This window comes from Mobula birostris, chromosome 15, assembly GCF_030028105.1.
Source record: "Mobula birostris isolate sMobBir1 chromosome 15, sMobBir1.hap1, whole genome shotgun sequence".
Lineage (NCBI taxonomy): Eukaryota > Metazoa > Chordata > Chondrichthyes > Myliobatiformes > Myliobatidae > Mobula > Mobula birostris.
Window position 1 is genome coordinate 7,053,035 of NC_092384.1, and position 19,081 is coordinate 7,072,115.

Genomic DNA, 19,081 nt, shown 5'->3' on the forward strand with positions numbered 1-19,081 from the left:
ACGGGGGCCGCATCTCTAGCTACAGTTTGCGAGTGGGTAGTGCAATCGTGGGAGGAGATGAAGGCCAAGTGCTTTGTGAAGGCCTTCAAGAAGTGCAGCATCAGCAATGCTTTGGATGGCACTGAAAATCATTTGCTTTGGGAAGAAGACGATGGAGATTTGGCAGCCAGGAAAGCTGAAAATGACGATGTCAAAGCAGAAATTGACAATCCTTACGATGGTATGGTGACTGCCGAAGAATGGGATGTGATTTTCGGAGAGTCAGGTAATGAAGAGTGTGAGAGTTTCAAGCTCTGAATATTTGACAACAGTGTGTACAAGTAAATTGAGAAACAGAATGTGTTTTGTAGATCTTTTCCTTTGTGTAGATTTCATAAGCGTTGGTATTTTCTTTTGTATTTGACTCAAAAACAGCCAATAAATATGACCTACACACATAAAAGTTGCTGGTGAACGCAGCAGGCCAGGCAGCATCTCTAGGAAGAGGTATAGTCGACGTTTCAGGCCGAGACCCTTCATCAAGACTAACTGAAGGAAGAGCTAGTAAGAGATTTGAAATTGGGAGGGGGAGGGGGAGATCCAAAATGATAGGAGAAGACAGGAGGAGGAGGGATGGAGCCAAGAGCTGGACAGGTGATTGGCAAAAGGGATACGAGAAGATCATGGGACAGGAGGCCCAGGGAGAAAGAAAAGAGGGAAGGGGGGAAAACCCAGAAGATGGGCAAGGGGTATAGTCAGAGGGACAGAGGGAGAAAAAGGAGAGAGAGAGAGAGAAGGAATGTGTGTATATAAATAACTGATGGGGTACGAGGGGGAGGTGGGGCATTAGCGGAAGTTAGAGAAGTCGATGTTCATGCCATTAGGTTGGAGGCTACCCAGACGGAATATGAGGTGTTGTTCCTCCAACGACCTGTCTTCCGTGTATTCGTTTTTTCAAAGTTGGCACCCTCTGTATAAGCCGACCCCCTAATTTTAGGAGCAAAATTTAGGGCCAAATTCTGGGCTTATACACCAGAATTTATCGTATATTTCATGATCGTACACGACTACATTTCCTTTTCCAGTTTCTGATGTGGACGGTGGAGTTTGCAATGAATGAATTGAATTGAATTGAATTGATTTTATTTCTTACATCCTTCACGTACATGAGTAAAACTCTTTGTTACGTCTCTGTCTAAATGTGCAATCATAGTAATTTAAAATAAATAGAATAGTCAATGTAGTATAGAGTACACTCAAATCAGTTTGAGTTAATCAGTCTGATGGCCTGGTGGAAGAAGCTGTCCCGGAGCCTGTTTTATGCTGCGGTACCGTTTCCCAGATGGTAGCAGCTGGAATAGATTGTAGTTGGGGTGACTCAGGTCCCTAATGATCCTACGGGCCCTTTCTACACACCTGTCCTTGTAAATGTCCTGAATTATGTGAAGTTCACAACTACAGATGCACTGGGCTGTCCACACCACACTACCAAATCCTGCGATTGATAGAAGTACAGTTCCTATACCAGGCAGTGATGCAGCCAGTCAGGATGCTCTCAATTGTGCCCTTGTAGGAAGTTCTTAGGATTTGGGGGCCCATAGCAAACTTCCTCACCATCTGAGGTGAAAGAGGTGCTGTGGTGCCTTTTTCGCAATGCAACTGGTGTGTACAGACCACGTGAGGTCTTCGGTGATGTGGATGCCGAGGAACGTGAAGCCGTTTACCCTCTCAACCCAAGATCCATTGATGTCTATAGGGGTTAGCCCATCTCCTTTCCTCCTGTAATCCACAACCAGCTCTGTCTGCATTAGAACTGGCTTTTTTATATGGTTTTTATTTACGATATTATTCAGTGGACACGTTGTCGTCACTGGGCAAAAAATTGCACAGCACAAGATTTTTGCACACACTGGTCATTACAAATTAAAGGGAACAGTGGTGGGTGGGGAATGGGGAACGAAATGAGAAGCTAGGAGGCGATAGGTAGAAGAGGGAAAGGTATGAAGGAGCAGGAATCTGATAAGAGAGAACTGTGAACCATGAAAGTAAGGGAGTAAGGGAAGAAGAAGGGGCTCCACAGGGAGGAGAGGAGAAGAGAAGGGGTAAGGAGGAAGCCAGAATGGGGAATGGAAAAGAGAAAGGGGGGGGGGGGGCAGAGAAATTACCAGAAGTTAGAGAAATCAATGTTCATGCCATCAGGTTGGAGGCTTTCCATTAAAATGTTAGCTCAATGATCAGTTAGAACTCATTTAATGATAGACTAATTTCAAAGGGTTGGAAGACTTATCCCTGTTCTCCTGACAATGCTCCCAATATTATATCAATGGGGTACAATTTTGTTAAAAATACTTTAACAGTGCTTCCTTATTTTCTGAGCTATGTGTAATGCTCTGGTTTTAAAATCCTAACAAGGCACTCACGTTCCACCACAAAATTCCACTGAAGTGACAGAGCCCGCTGGTCCCGATGGGTCAGCTACCATATCTTCTACTGGAATTCCCACGGACACCACTCGTACTGGGTCAGGATACGTCTCATCAAATACAGCACGAAGTCCCTGAATAGCTTTGGCAGCAACAAGGGGAGCATTCATGGCATAAACTGGCTGGAAGGAAATACATAAAGTTGTTACACATCCTGCCTACAAATGAAATAAACTTTCATTTCCTTTCTTGTGTAGCATCAGAATGAAGATAAGCAACACTAGAACTTACAGTGAGTCTTTACCACTTGAGGAAATGGGTCCTGTGGATCAGGTATTGTTTCGGAGGTCTCTAGGTTCCCTTATAGCAGCTAGAATTAGCTCTTTGGGCTTTGGAGAAGATGGATATTGTCTCGGGCTTACTCTACTGTTTTCCAACATTAGTATACCTACTCCCACTGTTGTATTATTTCTCACATTAATTACCAACAAGGATAACCGTTAATGGTAGGTAACTGCATATTGTGCAACTGAGATAAGTGGCACCTGTTATGATATGGGACCTTTACACGCAAGATAGCAAAGCCTTTCAACCCTTACGCCTGCATTTGAAGCTGTCAATACCTCACCTCCCCCAGAAAGTAGCGTGATGGGGGAGACTTATTGAAGCCAACATGCTTCCACTCAGGTGCAGCCATGCCATGCTTCATGTCACAACTGCTTACGTGAGAGTATCTGGTTCAGAGACAAACCTAAAACAGAACTGGGCAACTCAGAATGAATCCCCACGGAGACCAGATTACCCATTCGGCCACCACCATACCCATTTATTTACCTGAACACAAGGCTCAGGAGTAAAAGTAGGTCACCAGACCCCTGAAGTCTGCTCCACCATTCAATCAGACCACGGCTGATCCATGCTGGCCTCACATGTTCTTCAGTGCCAGTTCTTCATCAGCCTCCATTCTCCAATCTTCCAATTTACTTTCACTTTAAATACTTTAATGGTCTAGCCGAAATAAAACATTCTAGAGATTCATCTTATGCTGAAAAAGCAATTCCTATGGACCTAAAAACAAGTGATACTATAGATGATGGAAATCTTGAGCAACACATACAATGTTGGAGGAACTCAGCAGGTCAGGCAGCGTCGATAGAGGTGAATAAACAGTCAATGGTTTGGACAGAGACCCTTCATGAACACAGAACATTACAGCAGTGGTGACCTTTTTCACCTACTTCAAGGTCAATTTAATCCTTCCCTCCTATATAACCCTTCATTTTTCTATCAACCATGTGCCTATCCAAGAGTTTCTTAAATGTCCCTCTTATATCTGCCTTTATTACCACCCCTGGCAGGGTGACCCATGCACTGACCATGCATTGTGTAAAAATCTTACCTCTGACAACCCCCTATACTTAGCTCCAATCACCTTAAAATTATGCCCCCTCGTATAAGTCATTTCTGCACTGGGAAAAAGCTCCTGGCTGTCTACTTGCTTTATGCCTCTTGTCATCTTGTACATCTCTATGGACCTGAGTTTTAAGTGGAGTGGACCAGTGCTTTAAATTTAAAGAGTTAACTGGAAAATAGTTAAAATAAAATTGGTTCTCCTTACCTTGGCATCTTGAATCATTTTGTTTGTTATCTCTTCACATCTTTTTATCTCCTGCGTGCTCATAGCTCCTTTGGCTGTGAAGTCAAAGCGGAGCCTGTCTGGTGCCACCAGAGAACCTCGCTGGTCAGCCTCACCCAGCACAGACCGCAGGGCAAAGTTCAGCATGTGGGTGCTGGTGTGGTTACTCATGACAGTTCGTCTCCTGGTCTGGTGCAAAATACAGAAGAGTTTAACGACAGCAATCACAAAAATAAGTTCATGCCACAACTCAAAGCCCTATCTGCCACAGTACTCTAGGCACACATCAAATTATGATATTTTAAATCCAAAATCAAAAAGCAGAAATCAGAATTAAGAACAATACTGGAAATACTCAACTAGCCAGGCAGGTTTTGGGAAGAGAGAGAAAAATCGGTAATGTTTGAAGTCTATAAATCACCAGGTGACATATCCCATGCTCCCTCTAAACCCACTGGATCCCATGTTCTCAGAGTCACTCAGTCCACTGGAAAACTGTGTAACAATCAAGTCAAGTAGGTACTTCAGGATATTAGACCATAAAATATTGGAGTAGAACTAGGCCATTTGGACCATCAAGCCTGCTCAGTCATTCCATCCTGGCTGATTTATTCTCTCTCTCAACCCCATTTTTCTGCCTTCTCCCTGTAGCCTTTGATGCCCTGAATAATCAAGAATCGCAATACGAATTGTACTCAATAGACTGGCCAATTAATCAGTCCAACACCAATGAGCCTAGCATGCAGGAACAGGGCTTTGTTCCGACTGGCTGATTGTCAGAACAACTAACGGTTAACTTGCAGGCTGAGTCAGTGGTAAGGAAGGCGAATACATTAGCGTTCATTCCAAGAGAACCAGAGAACAAAATCAAGTAGTAATGCTAAGGCTTTATCAGGCATTGGCTAGAGCACACTTGGGAATATCGTAAGCAGTTTTGGACCCCTTATCTAAAGATGTGCCGGCATTCGAGAGGGACCAAAGGAGGTTCATGACAAGGAAGGGTTAACATTTCAGGAGCATTTGATGGTTCTGGGGCTATACTCACTTGAATTTAGAAGAATGCGGGAGGGGGCGAAAGATCTCATGAAACCTATTGGATATTGAAATACCTGATAGAGTAGACGTGGAGAGGATGCTTCCAATAGTGGGTGAATTTTAGGACCAGAGGCCAAAGCCTCAGAACAGAGGGATGTCTATTTAGAACAGACGAGGAGGACGAGGTGAATCTGTGGAGGCAGTCACTGGGTATATTTAAAGTGGGGGTTAATAGGTGCTTGATTAGTCAGGGTGTAAAGGTTACAGGGAGAAGGCTGGAGAATGGCATTGAGGAGCAGACCTGATGGGCCAAATGGCCCAATTCTGTTGTTACGTCTGAACTAGCCCGTCTGTTGTATGTTTCCTTAGCACACATGATGCAGCTTCATGCCCTAGTTTGACAGTAATGGCAGTGACAGATCTGCACGGCCACAATGTGATGGACTATAGTGGTGTACATTTCTGTTGCGGCAATTGCCCACAATACCTCATGCGTGGCCAATTTTGAACTGCTAGGTGTATTCCTTGTATATCCCATTTAGTACAATCTCAGTGCCACAAACAGGATAGAGGGTGCCCTTAGAGCGATGACAGGACTTTGCCTCTACAAGCACTGTCCCGTGGCTACTTCCACCAATGAGATGACAGATAGATACATCTGCAACAGACAGATAGGCAAGGACGAGGTCAGGCAGAATAGTGACAGTGAACTGAAGAATCTGTCAAGATGATTACTCAATTTGCACCTGGGGTTCTCAAACTAGAAGAGACCACATCATGAGTAGGCAGTATAGTAAACTGGAAGTAGGAAGGTTGGATTCACCTGGGAGGGTTTGGGGTCCCCAAAGGACAAATAGCATGGTGGCAAAAGGTCAGACATTAAATCCCAGTAATTGCAAGGGAAGGGGTTACAAGGTGGGGAATAATAATGAAATTTTAAATGTTAAAAAGGTATTACCTCATCTATGTACAGATGAACTTTATCTCCTACTTTGAGATGTCCATAAACTGTTCCGATGTGTAGGATATAACCGCCTCGTACCTGTACATTTTTCACTGTGAACTCAGTTTTCTGTGGAAGTACAATGAAATGAATTTAGTGGTACAAGTTCGACTGAGCGCTCTCATATCCATGAATGTAAAATAAAAGCTTGGACATAGAGGTTAATGGCATTGTTTGTTTGTGCACTTTGCTAAGGGTGTTATGAAACAAAAGTCTGTTTTGTGGGGTTGTGGCTTATTTGCCATTGAAAGCAGCTGCTCTTCCTGTTGCTTGGCTTGATGCCTAGTGTCCAGTTTCAAACACCCTGGGGGTATAAACAGTAATATACGCAAAAGGTTCACTCTCTTTTTCCCTTTGTCCTCAGAACCACTGGGAAGGTACGCTTCTTGCTTTTAACTTAAGTATCTGTTGAATATTTAATTGGGTAATTTGTGTAACTTGGGGGAACTTAGATATTTGGTTGAATTTTTTTTACTGCTTGTAAATAAATGATTCACAGTCAGTGTCCTCTGGCTCACTTGCCAAACTCGTGAACCTGCTTCAATGTTACAGTCAGCTACAATTCTGCATGTTTCAAACATGCCCCCAATCATGACAGCCACGTTGGACCAAACCAATAATTCATCCCTCAAGATAAACATGAGGAGGGAAGTTCAAATACAAAATTCTACATCCAATTCTCCATCAGTATCCATATCACTATCTAGCTATGGCTGATTCCAACAGTCAAACGCAGCCCCCAAACTGCTCAGATACTCCTGGCTTTTATTTACTTGACGATACAACGCAGAGTAGGCTCTTCCAGTGCTGCTACCCCAGCAAGCCCTGACAAACCCTAACCTCATGACAGGACAATTTACAATGATTGGTATGTCTTCGGACTGTTTGGGAAGAAGCCAGAGGACCGTGCATTCCAGGGGAGGAGGTACAGAATGGCACCGGAATTGAACTCTAAACTCCGGAACGCCGAGTTACAATAGCGTCACACTAACTACTACACCAATGACAACAGGTCAGCTCCTGGTCATTTGGTAAACTAGAGGATACTTATGACAGTGGGTCCACATGAACTTTAAGGCTAAATTGAGGACCAACGATGTACAGAAGAGCAAGGGAAATAGTCCTGTTCCATTCGGAGTGAGGCAAAGGTGATTTAGCTACCAAGGAGAACTCTCACTAAAAGTGGAAATAGCAAGTAAAAGCTCCTTACATCTTCACTGCTGTCATCTTCTTTTATCAAGTAGCCCTCATCATAAATCTGTCCACCTTGTTCAGCATAGAAGCAGGTGGCATCAAGCAACACACCACAATCCTGACCCGTTTTCACCTCCTCCACGAACATTTTCTCCCTACGGATCGCTTTCACCGTGGCCTCTATAGACTCAAAAGCTGTAGAGAAAGGTTATTGACAGCAAAATTCAATAGGGAACAACAAACATCAGTGAAATACAAGCAAACTATCGAACCCCATTAGGAGCAGCTCTTCTACTGAAAAGTTTGCAACACATCATCACAGTGGGCACATTATCTTTCCCATTTCACTTTCCGAAGTATTCCAAATCAGATAGTTGAAAGTAGACTCCTAAAAAAATTAGCATTATTTGTCACATGTACATCGAGACACATGGTGAAATGGGTTGTTTGAGACAAATCAAATCAGTGAGGATTGTGTTGGGCAGCCTGCAAGTGTCACTATGCTTCTGGCCCTTAACCCTAACCATATAACTTTGAAATGTGGGAGGAAGCCAACTTAAAGCAATAAAGCAGAAGTTACCATAGTTTCCACTGTCATCTGACTTGTAGTTGTACTTCGGTGAATCATCAGAGACTTCCAACCCTTTAGCACGCAAGTCATCAAATGCATAGATGTCTAGCATGATGTGATCATCACCAGCTGCACCCTTCCCTTGAGATTTCAGCTGCAGGGTTAAAACATCAATGTCAATTTTGCAAAAGTACAAAGCACAGGTATGATTTTTTATTTTAAAAAAACAGTGGATATCAATAAGTCAATATCACCGCTATGCTAGATAAACAGCAAAAAATATGCAAGATATTGGACAAACAAGATGCAATACTTTTCACAGTGCCTTTTAGAAATTACTTCCTTAAATGCATTAAGAAGATTGAATAGACAGAATCTTCCTCTCCTTAGACTTCTTATTGCTGGAAAATAAAGTTTTTAAGTTTCCTTCTCGTAAACTTAATATATGTTTTTAAACATACTGAATAGAAGATTAACAGACCTATGCTTCTCAGTTTATGTTCCCACCAGCGTTTAAGTGGTGTCAGGTTATCCTCTTCTCAATTTGTTTACTTTCCCCAAATATCTAATAATACCATTATCATCAGAGCCTTACAAATCCTTTGAAACCCTCCTTACATATTGGGATTAGTGCAATGCATCTTTTTAGTTTTTGATCACCTCACGTGAACTTGGGTTGGCCTTTGTGTAGCTACATTTAGAAAGTACACGGCTCATTTATAACTTTGCAGAAGCTCGAAGGAATCACTGAGTCGACTTAATGTTCAAATAAAAACACAAGATGTTGCAAGTATTTAGCAAGTGAGGCACCATTGTTGAAGAGCTTTTTGTCCCACAAATGCTGACTAACCATAAGACAGGAGCAGAAATAGGCCATTTGGCCCATTGAGTTTGCTGCGCCATTTCATCATGGCTGATTTATCTCTCACTACCTCAATTCTCTGTCTTCTCCCTGTAACCTTTAGACACCGTTACAAATCAAGAGCCAATCAACCTCTGGTTTAAATATACTCAACGACTTGACTTCCACAGGTATCTGGCTAAAGACATTTCTCTTAATCTTTGTTCTAAAGAGATATCCTTCTAGTCTGAGAATGTGCCCTCTGATCCTAGACTCCCCACTCTAAGAAACACCCTCTCCACATCCACTCTATCTAGGCCTTTCAATATTCAATAGGTTTCAAAGAGGCCCCTTTCATCGTCTGAGTACAAGCCCAGGGTCATCTAGTGCTCCTCGTATGTCAACTCTTTCTACTGACCCAAGTATCTTCAGCATTTCCTGGTTTTATCTCAGAGATTCAGCACCTTCAGTTTTTTTTTTGTTTCTGTTTATACTCAATCTAGCAACTTGCAATTTCCACCTCTTTTCCAACAGTTTCTATCAGAACAGTACTACTGGGAAAAAGTTCTTCTTATGTTACGAACATGCTCTGCTACAATGTTTTTCCTGAGCATATTCTGTTCCGCAATTCTTCCTCTATCCGTATGGGTAATACCTTCATTCTCATCCTGCAGCATCTCTGCAATTTACTTCTATCAATTTTAATTTTGTTTAATCTATTGTGGGTCAGATGTTTTCAATAACATCAACTTGCATTATTAGAAAATATCTAAAGGCTATTCATATATTTACATAAAATAAAATTTGACAGCAAATCACAAAGAGGTATGACAAGATAGATAACAAGTAGATGTACATTCTATAGAAGACGCTGAAGAAAGGATCAGATGGCGAGAACTCAGGCGTACAATTCTAGAGTTAACGCAGTAGAAGGCACGGTTGATAACTGGAGAAATGAAAATTAGGGGTATGTAATGAGGTAGAAGTGTGGAGACTGTTGCTCTAAAAGAAATTACATGGACAGGGAGAGGGGAGACCATGTCAGAATCAGAATCAGGTTTATCATCACCGGCCCATGACGTGAAATTTGTTAACTTAACAGCAGCAGTTCAATGCAATACATAATACAGAAGAGAAAAAAAAAATAAAATCATAATAGATAAATACCTAAATCAATTAAAGTAAATGTTTATTGAATAGATTAAAAATGTGCAAAAAACAGAATATTAAAAAATGTGAGATAGTGTCCAAGGGTTCAACACCCATTTAGGAATCAGATGGCAGAGGTGAAGAAGCTGTTCCTGAATTGCTGAGTGTGTGCCTTCAGGCTTCTGTACCTTCTTCCTGATGGTAACAGTGAGAAAAGGGCATGCCCTGGGTGCTGGAGGTCCTTAATAATAGACACTGCCTTTCTTGAAGATGTCCTGGGTACTTTATAGCCTAGTACCCAAGATGGAACTGACGAGATTTACAACCCTCTGCAGCTTCTTCTGGTCCTGTGCAGTAGCCCCCCATACCAGACAGTGATGCAGCCTGTCAGAATGCTCTCCACAGTACAAATACAAATGAGTGTATCTGTTGACATGCCAAATCTCTTCAAACTCCTAATGAAGTATAGCCACTGTCTTGCCTTCTTTATAACAACATCGATATGTTGGGACCAGATTAGATCCTCAGAGACCTTAACACCCAGAAACTTGAAGCTGCTCACTCTCTCCACCTTTGATCCCTCTATGAGGATTGGTGTGTGTTTCTTCGTCTTACCCTTCCTGAAGTACACAATCAGCTCTTTCGTCTTACTGATGTTGAGTGCCAGGTTGTTGCTGTGACACCAGTCTGCCAGTTGGCATATCTCACTCCTGTACCCCCTCTCGTCACCTGAGATTCTACCAACAATGGTGATCTATCATCAGCAAATTTATAGATGGTATTTGAGCTATGCCTAGCCACACAGTTTTTTATCTCTGTACCTCCCTCTGCAATTGAATCCTTGACTTCCTAACCGGAAGACCGCAATCTTTACAAATTGGTGATAACATATTCTCCTCGCTGACAATCAACACTGGCACATCCCAAGGGTGTGTGCTTAGCCCACTGCTCTACTCTCACTCTCTAGAGCAGTGGGCTAAGCACACACCCTTGGGATGTGCCAGTGTTGATTGTCAGCGAGGAGGATATGTTATCACCAATTTGTAAAGATTGCGGTCTTCCAGTTAGGAAGTCAAGGATTCAATTGCAGAGGGAGGTACAGAGGCCCAGGTTCTGTAACTTCTCAATCAGGATTGTGGGAATGATGGTATTAAATGCTGAGCTACAGTCGATGAACAGCATGTTGTTGTCCAGGTGGTCTGAAGCTGTGTGGAGAGCCATTGAGATTGCATCTGCTGTTGACCTATTGCAGTGATAGACAAATTGCAAATGGGTCCAGGTCCTTGCTGAGGCAAGAGTTCAGTCTAGCCATGACCAACCTCTCAAAGCATTTCATCACTGTAGATGTGAGTGCTACTGGGCAATTGTCATTAAGGCAGCTCACAATATTCTTCTTCGGCACTAGTATAATTGTTGCCTTTTTGAAGCAAATGGGATTTAAAAACAGATGGAAATTTTTAAACCAAGCTATTATCAACATAGGTTAAGAGGCTTCACAGTGAAAAGCATGTGCTAAGTTGGGGTAAGAGTACCAGTTTTGAGCGTGCTATTTCTTGAAGCAAAATGATATGCTGGCCAAGGCAGTGCTGGAATAGCTAAGTTCGGAAGAAACATGGATGAGGTGTTCTGTAAATGAGTCGAGGCAAAGTTAAGAGTCAGGGAAATACCTTAGATTCAGCTTGCTGACTGCAGAGATTACCCTCTGCTGGCCAAACTCTGGTATAATTAGTGTTTTAAATATTAACTCACTGGGTATAATTTGACCTTAAAATTAACCAACCTAATCATGGCTATTTCTGAAACTCAGTTCATGTTAAACTTGATCATTTGTTACCAAGTACAACTCCAATCCCATGCCCTTTAAGGGGGCAGCGAACATTTCGCCAAAAGCTGCACGCATTTCAATACAGTCAAATCAGGATAAGTCCTGCTTCTTGCTGCTTTCTTCCAGCTAGGTCCACAGTACAATCACCTATTTAAAAATGCTCAACGTTGCTCCACAACATGCTGTTTGTAGTTTTGTATTCAAGTAGTCCACAAGTCATTCCAATTACAATATACAGCAATTTGCAGGGGTTTATTTATAAATATGGATGATTTCTAGATAAATTCACACCTTTCCTCACACTACACAACAACTTTATTTTCTTCTGAGCAACCCCTGGCAAATCCTTTAGAGCCATAGAGTCAGGAGACACAGAAACAGGCCCTACAGCCCATCTACTCCTTGCCAAACTATCATTCTGCCTAGTCCCATCAACCTGCATCTGGACCAAAGCCCTCCGTATCCCCTCCATCCAAGTACTCATCCAAACTTCTCTTAAATTCTGAAATCAAACTTATATCCATTGCTTTTTCCAAACACCTTAACTTCAAAAGTTAACAAATATCTGCCATTGTCAAGAAATAACTTTCACAAAATTACTAAAGCACTTTTATCACTGAATGGTAAATAATTCATACAAAATATTTTGTTTGATTATATTTTGACCTCAGGACATTCCAGTGCTTTATAGCATATCGCAAGCATTGAAGTGCAGATTAGCAACCAGATCATCTGCTGTAGCAGTGATGATTGGAGGATAAATCTTGGCTAGAATTAACTTCACCTGAAGAATTCTAGTTTTTTTTAGTAAGTATAGTTAATAATACAAACAGCACAAATAAATGATGCAGTGTGGAAAGATCATATACTCAAAATATTTCAGCAACCCAACTTCATCAGATAATGTCAATTTGCATCTTCTGCAAAACAAGCTCAAGGTAAAACAGTTCAGAAACTTTCTAGCATAACTCATAAACAAATCAGAGCAATGAAGAGCTACTAATCAACCAATATCTGCATTGCAACATCGTAAGTGCACCCACAAACATACTTGAGCAGCTTTTTTCTCTTCCTCAAAGCCCTCCAGGTCTACACAGAGTCCCTTCTCTTCAGCGATCAGTCCAGTTAAATCCACAGGAAATCCATAGGTGTCATAAAGCAACCAAGCTGTATCACCTGGGGACAAAAATATAATCACATGCTACATCATCACATGCAAAGAAATCAAGTGCAAAATGCACTGGGCATTGATTCTTTTGCCTTTGCCTTATAAAATGATTAAAAATGTCTGAAATACCCCTTCAGCCAACAATGATTACTGAAAAGATCAGGAGACAGCACCTGAGAATTCATGATTTCATACTCAAGAGGCAGAAAGAAAGAAATGGGGTTGCTTATGTCTTTATGTACGAGATAATCTTCAAACAAAAAAAAATCAGATGCAACAATTTATCATTCAACTTAATTATGTTCTCATACTATGACTGAATTTACTGTGTCCCCAATAGTAAAATCTTTTTGTCCGCCTGAAATATATGCTTAGGCTTACTGCAGCTCTACGAGTGTTAGCAGCTGCCCCACAAAAATAACTTGGCCTCATTCTGCTGTTTTAAAGTGGCATGATGTACCCAGCACCTTTGTCAGACAATATTTGAAATGGGCTGCTCCAGAAAACAGCAGAGGTGACCAAATACTCCAAGTGGGCTTCAAGGGAGCATCTTTGCTAAGAGTTAGAAGAGCAAGGAGGCAATTCCAGAGGTTGGGGCTCATGCAACTGTAAGCATAGTAAAGCAATCAAAATTGGTGAATTCCCATCCTCTATCATTTTAACTAGCACATTCTGCACCAAATAAAATTCTCATCTTTTCACTAGTACTTCTGCCAATACCTTAAATCAATGGTGTCTGGTTACTGACCCTTTTGAATTATTCTTGTTGTCATATTTACTCTATAAGTAGTTTTCACTTAAATGTGGGAAGATGGGTTAACCATAGGGGATTTCAATGCTCGAGCTTTGGACAGTGCCTTCAGAAGAAACGGAATTGTACCTTCATAAAACATGGAGTGTTACAACACAGTACAGGCCATTCAGCTCACGATGTTGTGCCAACCTTTTAACCTGCTCCAAGATCATTTAACTCTTCCCTCCTACATAGTCCTCTATTTTTCTACCATGTGCCTGAGTTTCTTAAGTGTCCCTAATGTATCTGCCTCAAGCACTACCCCTGGCAGGGCATTCCACATGTTTAAAAAAAACTTACTTCTGATAACCCCCTCCCCATACTTCCCTCCAATCACCTTAAAAATCATGTCCCCTTGTACTAGCGATTGCTGCACAGGGAAAAAGTCTCTGGCTGTTCACTTGATTTATGCCTCTCATTATCTTGCACAACTCTGTCAAGTCACCTCTCATCCTCCTTCACTCCAAAGAGAAAAGACCTAGCTCACTCAACCTATCCTCGTAAGAAACGTGCTCTAATCTAGGCAGCATCCTAGTAAATCTACTCTGCACCCTCTCTAAAGCTTTCACATCCTTCCTATAATGAGGCGACCAGAACCGAATACAATATTCCAAGCATGGTCCAACCAGGGGTTCTTGAACTCAATTTCACGACTAACGAAGGCCAACACACCATATGTCTTCTTTAACAATCCTGCTGTTGCACAGCAACCTTGAGGGATCTATGGACATGGATCCCAAGATCCTTCTGTTCCTCCATACTGCTGAGAATCCTGCCATTAAGCCTGTATTCTGCCTTCAAATTCAACCTTCCAAAGTGACCACCTAACATTTTTCTGGGTTGAACTCCATCTGCTACTTCTCTATACAGCCCTTCATCCTGTCAATCCTGTTGTAAACTATGATAGCCTTCTGCACTATCCACAACCCAACCAACCTTTGCATTTATCTGCAAACTTACTAACCCACTTTTCAACTTCATCTGTCATTTTGAAAAATCACAAAGAACAGGCTTCCCAGATCAGATCCCTGTGGAATACCACTGGTCACTGACCTTCAGGCAAGAATATGCTCCATGTGCCAGCACCCTCTGCCTTCCATGAGTAAGCCAATTCTCTATCCACACAGTCAAGCTTCCCTGGATTCCATGCCTCCTGATTTCCTGAATAAGCCTGCCATGGGGAATCTTATCAACTGTCTTACTAAAATCCATGTACACCACATCCATTGCTTCACCTTCATCAATGTGCTTCATAGTAACAGAAAAGCCGAAGTACTCACAATTCAGGAACCAGCTTTAAATCTGTTGTTCAATAAATGTTTCTTTACTAACCTGGTATGATTTTATTATCAGTCAAGCTCTGGATCTTCCGCTCAAGGATCCGCCTCCCCCTGTTTAGTGTTTTCAAGAACTGCTCCTCCTCTTCATTAATAATATCCTTCAACATATCTGGATCTTTTTTAAGCTCTGGGAATGCATCTCCCTAAACATAAAATAACAAACTATACTCAGTCCGCATAATTTGCCGATTTGCTGTCTGTGGATCCACGCTCTTACGGATCAGAACCATCCATCTTAAATAAAACACAGAAGTGCCATGGCTCTTTGCTGTGTGATCTAACAGAAAGCAGTCTTCGTTTGCGTAGCTGCATCTTGTGATTTTAAAATCATTGAATGCATGGAATATAAGTATCAAAAGCATCATTTCCATTTCTGTATCAAAATCTGTTAATACATTTAAGAACTGTGTTAATGCTTTTAGAATATTTAAGGCCACGTATATGTTTGAGGGGTGTGTTAGGTAGAAAGGAGAGAACAGGTTGTATCCAGTTATTTAATATCTGTCACTGGTGGATAACAAGAACTTCATGCCTGTCATTTTAAACATAAGTTATGCTATTAATGGGCAGAGCCGAGGAGGAGGACGGCACCTAACGGCAACTCCTTTGCTTGCATCTTCAGGAACAGCTCTATTTCTATCTTTGATATCTCTTTTTCCCCTTTTCAAGGTTCTTTTGAAGACCATGACCTGGAGTTACACAGACTTCGGTTCTTTGCAGAAATGGGGCCCACTCTCGGGGCCTCATGACAGGCCGCATTTCAATACGCCAAGGATGCGGCCTGGGAGACTAGTGCACCTTCAGGGTGCCGGATTTTTGTGGCTCTGGAGGCGGGCGGACTTGAGGCCGGTGCCACCGCCTGATGCGTCGTGGGAGTACACGGAAGATCATAAGCAGCCAGCTGGCTGCTGGCTGTGTGCCCAGAGACCTGAGCTCGGAAAAAATGATGCAGCAGACTTTTAACACCATAAATCAACGAGTTGCTTTGTTATGCCTCCCCTCATGCTGTAAAATGGGGTCACCTCTTTTTCCCTTATTAGGGAGAGAGAGAGAGAGAGAGTCTGTGGTATGTTGAATTACCGGGTGAACGAGTAGTCTTTGGGGTACTGCAGGTCTGTATCTTTACTGATGCTTTGCTGCACATGAGTGCTTGGTGGGGGGGTGCCAATGCTTTTTTGCTGGTGGGGGGAGGGGGGAATCATTGCTTTGCTGCTGCTTATATGTGGGAGGGGAGAGTTGGGTGGGCTTTGGGATTCAAGTATTTAACTGTCATTCGTACTTGGACAATGTCTCCCATCCACTACATAATGTACTGGGTGGGCACAGGAGTACATTCAGCCAGAGACTCATTCCACCGAGATGCAGCACAGAGCGTCATAGGAAGTCATTCCTGCCTGTGGCCATCAAACTTTACAACTCCTCCCTTGGAGGGTCAGACACCCTGAGCCAATAGGCTGGTCCTGGACTTATTTCCTGACATAATTTACATATTACTATTTAATTATTTATGGTTTTATTACTATTTATTATTTATGGTAACGAAAACCAATTTCCCCCGGGATCAATAAAGTATGACTATGACTATACTTTGGGGCAGTACTCTGTTTTCGTGGATGTTTGTGAAGAAAAAGAATTTCAGGATGTATATTGTATACATTTCTCTGTCATTAAATGTACTTTGTACCTATTGAAATTCTTTATACATCTCTTTAGATTTAGAAGTGAATTTCTTACACTATGGTAAATAGGTTGCTTAGGGAGAAGAAAATGGTACATGATAAGCCACATTTAATTTTTAAGATCAAGTTTATTATTACTGATTTGTGTGACATGAACTTTGTTATTCTGCAGAAGCAATGCAGTGCAAAGTACTTGAAGCTGCACAGGTGTGCAGCCACGCAGTAACTCAAATGTTCCCGCGCACACTCTGTTGCCACGCAGATGGCCAGAGAAAGTTTATGAAATGTGAAAGATTTTCTTTGTTGTATTGTATTTCATTATACCCTTCAATTAATAAATAAAATCAGAAGTCATTTTTCAATTTCATTCTAAATATTTATAGTATGCCAATTACAAAAAGAACATTGAAAATGCCACGCAGTTCTCAGGCCATGTAAAAATTTCATGCTCAGAGCAATGGGTGGTCTATGCAGTTGTAAAACTTAATTAAGAGGGAACGTTAGTACAAAGACTTAAAAATTACTATGAAATACAAAAATAGTGCAAATAATGAGGTAGTGTCACATGGAACTATGACATTGCAGCCATTAGCAAGACTTGGTCGCAGGAGCTCAGTGCGGCAGGTTCCATTGTTTTAGACGTGACAGAGCAGGAGGGATTAAAGGGGAAAGGTGACATTATGAGTCAGGAAAACTGCCAGGGCAGTGCTCAGTCCGGTCAGACTGAAGAACTTGTCGAGTGACGCTTTATGGGTAGAACTGAGGAACAATGGGATTACATTATAGACCACCTGGGATTTAGAGGAACAAATTTGTAGAGGGATTACAGGGAAACACAAGGTTACAGTAACAGGTGATTTTAACTTTACACATATTCTCCAGGACTCGTACTGTAAAAGGGCAGAATGGGATAGTTCGTCAAGTGTGTTCAGGAAAGGTTCCTTAATCAGTACACACAAGTCCCAGTTAGACACTAGATCTTGTATCAGAGAATGAGACAGGGCAGGTGACAGAAGTTTGTGTAGGGGAACACTTTGCGTCTAGTGATCACAATACCATTAGTTTTAAGGTAATCATGGAAAAGGATAATACTGGTCCTCAGATTGAAATTCTAAATTGGAGAAAGGCTAATTTTGATGGCACCAGAAAGGATCTGCCAAGTTTGTACTGGGACAGGTTGTTTTCTGGCAAAGGTGTATTGGGCAAGTGGAAGACTTTCAAAAGTGAAACTTTTTGAGTGCACAGATTTATGTTCCTGTCATAATAAAAGGCAAGGACAACGAACATAGGGAACCTTGATTTAAGAGCAATATCGAGGCCCTGGTTAAGAAAAAGGGTGTGCATAGCAGGTATAGGCAGGTAAGAACAAATGAGGTATTTGAGGAATGCAAGAGAACACTTAAAGAAGGAAATTCAGAGGATTAAGAGAAGGTCTGAGGTTGCTCCAGCACACAAGATGAAGGGGAATCCTTAGGGTTTCTACAGATATATTAAGAGCAAAATAATAGCAAGGGACAAAATTGGTCCTCTGAAAGATCACAGCGGTTATCTAGGCGAGGAGCCAAAAGAGATGGGGGAAATCTTAAATGGATTTTTTGCATCTGTATTTACTCAGGAAACTGACAAAGAGTCTATAAAAGCGAGGCAAAACAGCAGCGAGGTCATGGACCCTATATAGATTACACTGGAGGTGGTGTTTGCTGCCTTGAGGCATATTAGGGTGGATAAATCCCCGGGACCTGACAAAGTGTTCTCTTGGACCCTGTGCGAGGCTAATGCAGATATTGCAGAGATATTTAAAACATTTTTAGCCAGGGTAAGATGCCAGAGGATTGAAGGATAGCTTGTAATGTTCCGTTTTTTAAGAAGGGCTCTAAGAATTAACCAGGAAACTATAGACAGTTGAGCCTGACATCAGTAGTGAGAAAGTTATTGGAAGGTATTCTAAGAGACCGTATGAGTATTTCAATAGACATGGACTGATAAGGGATAGCCACCTTGGAAATTTTTGTCTAACCTAATAGATAATGTTATATAGGCTGAGAAAGCACTAGATCCTTTTTCTATCTTATAGAGTTTTTTTGAAGACGTTACCAGGAAAGTTGATGAAGGCAAGGCAGTGGATGTTGTCAACATGGACTTTAGCAAAGCCTTTGACAAAGTTCCACATGGGAGGTTGGTCAAGGAGGTTCAGTCAGTTGGCATTCAAGATGAGGTAGTAAAATAGATTAGATATGCCAGAATGGTAGTAGATGGTTGTCTTTCTGGCTGGAGGCATGTGATTAGTGTGCTGCAGGGATTGGTGCTGGGTCTGTTATGTTTGTCGTCTATATCAGTGGTCCCCAACCACCGGGCTGCGAAGCATGTGCTACTGGGCCGTGAGGAAACAATATGAGTCAGCTGCACCTTTCCTCATTCCCTGTCACGCACTGTTGAACTTGAACA

The 19,081-nt window shown here is 41.8% G+C and overlaps 1 protein-coding gene across 1 annotated transcript in view; it reads right to left on the minus strand.

The window, feature by feature from the left end:
• Positions 1-19,081, minus strand: part of aars1 (alanyl-tRNA synthetase 1) — a 63,304-nt gene that overhangs the window by 13,621 nt on the left and 30,602 nt on the right. Inside the window, exons 9-15 of the mRNA XM_072279271.1 lie at positions 14,950-15,100; positions 12,708-12,832; positions 7,851-7,995; positions 7,287-7,465; positions 6,032-6,145; positions 4,021-4,227; positions 2,400-2,584 (exon numbers count right to left, since the gene is read on the minus strand). Of these exons, the coding sequence (XP_072135372.1) occupies positions 2,400-2,584; positions 4,021-4,227; positions 6,032-6,145; positions 7,287-7,465; positions 7,851-7,995; positions 12,708-12,832; positions 14,950-15,100 (1,106 nt within the window). The remainder of the gene's footprint in view (positions 1-2,399; positions 2,585-4,020; positions 4,228-6,031; positions 6,146-7,286; positions 7,466-7,850; positions 7,996-12,707; positions 12,833-14,949; positions 15,101-19,081) is intronic.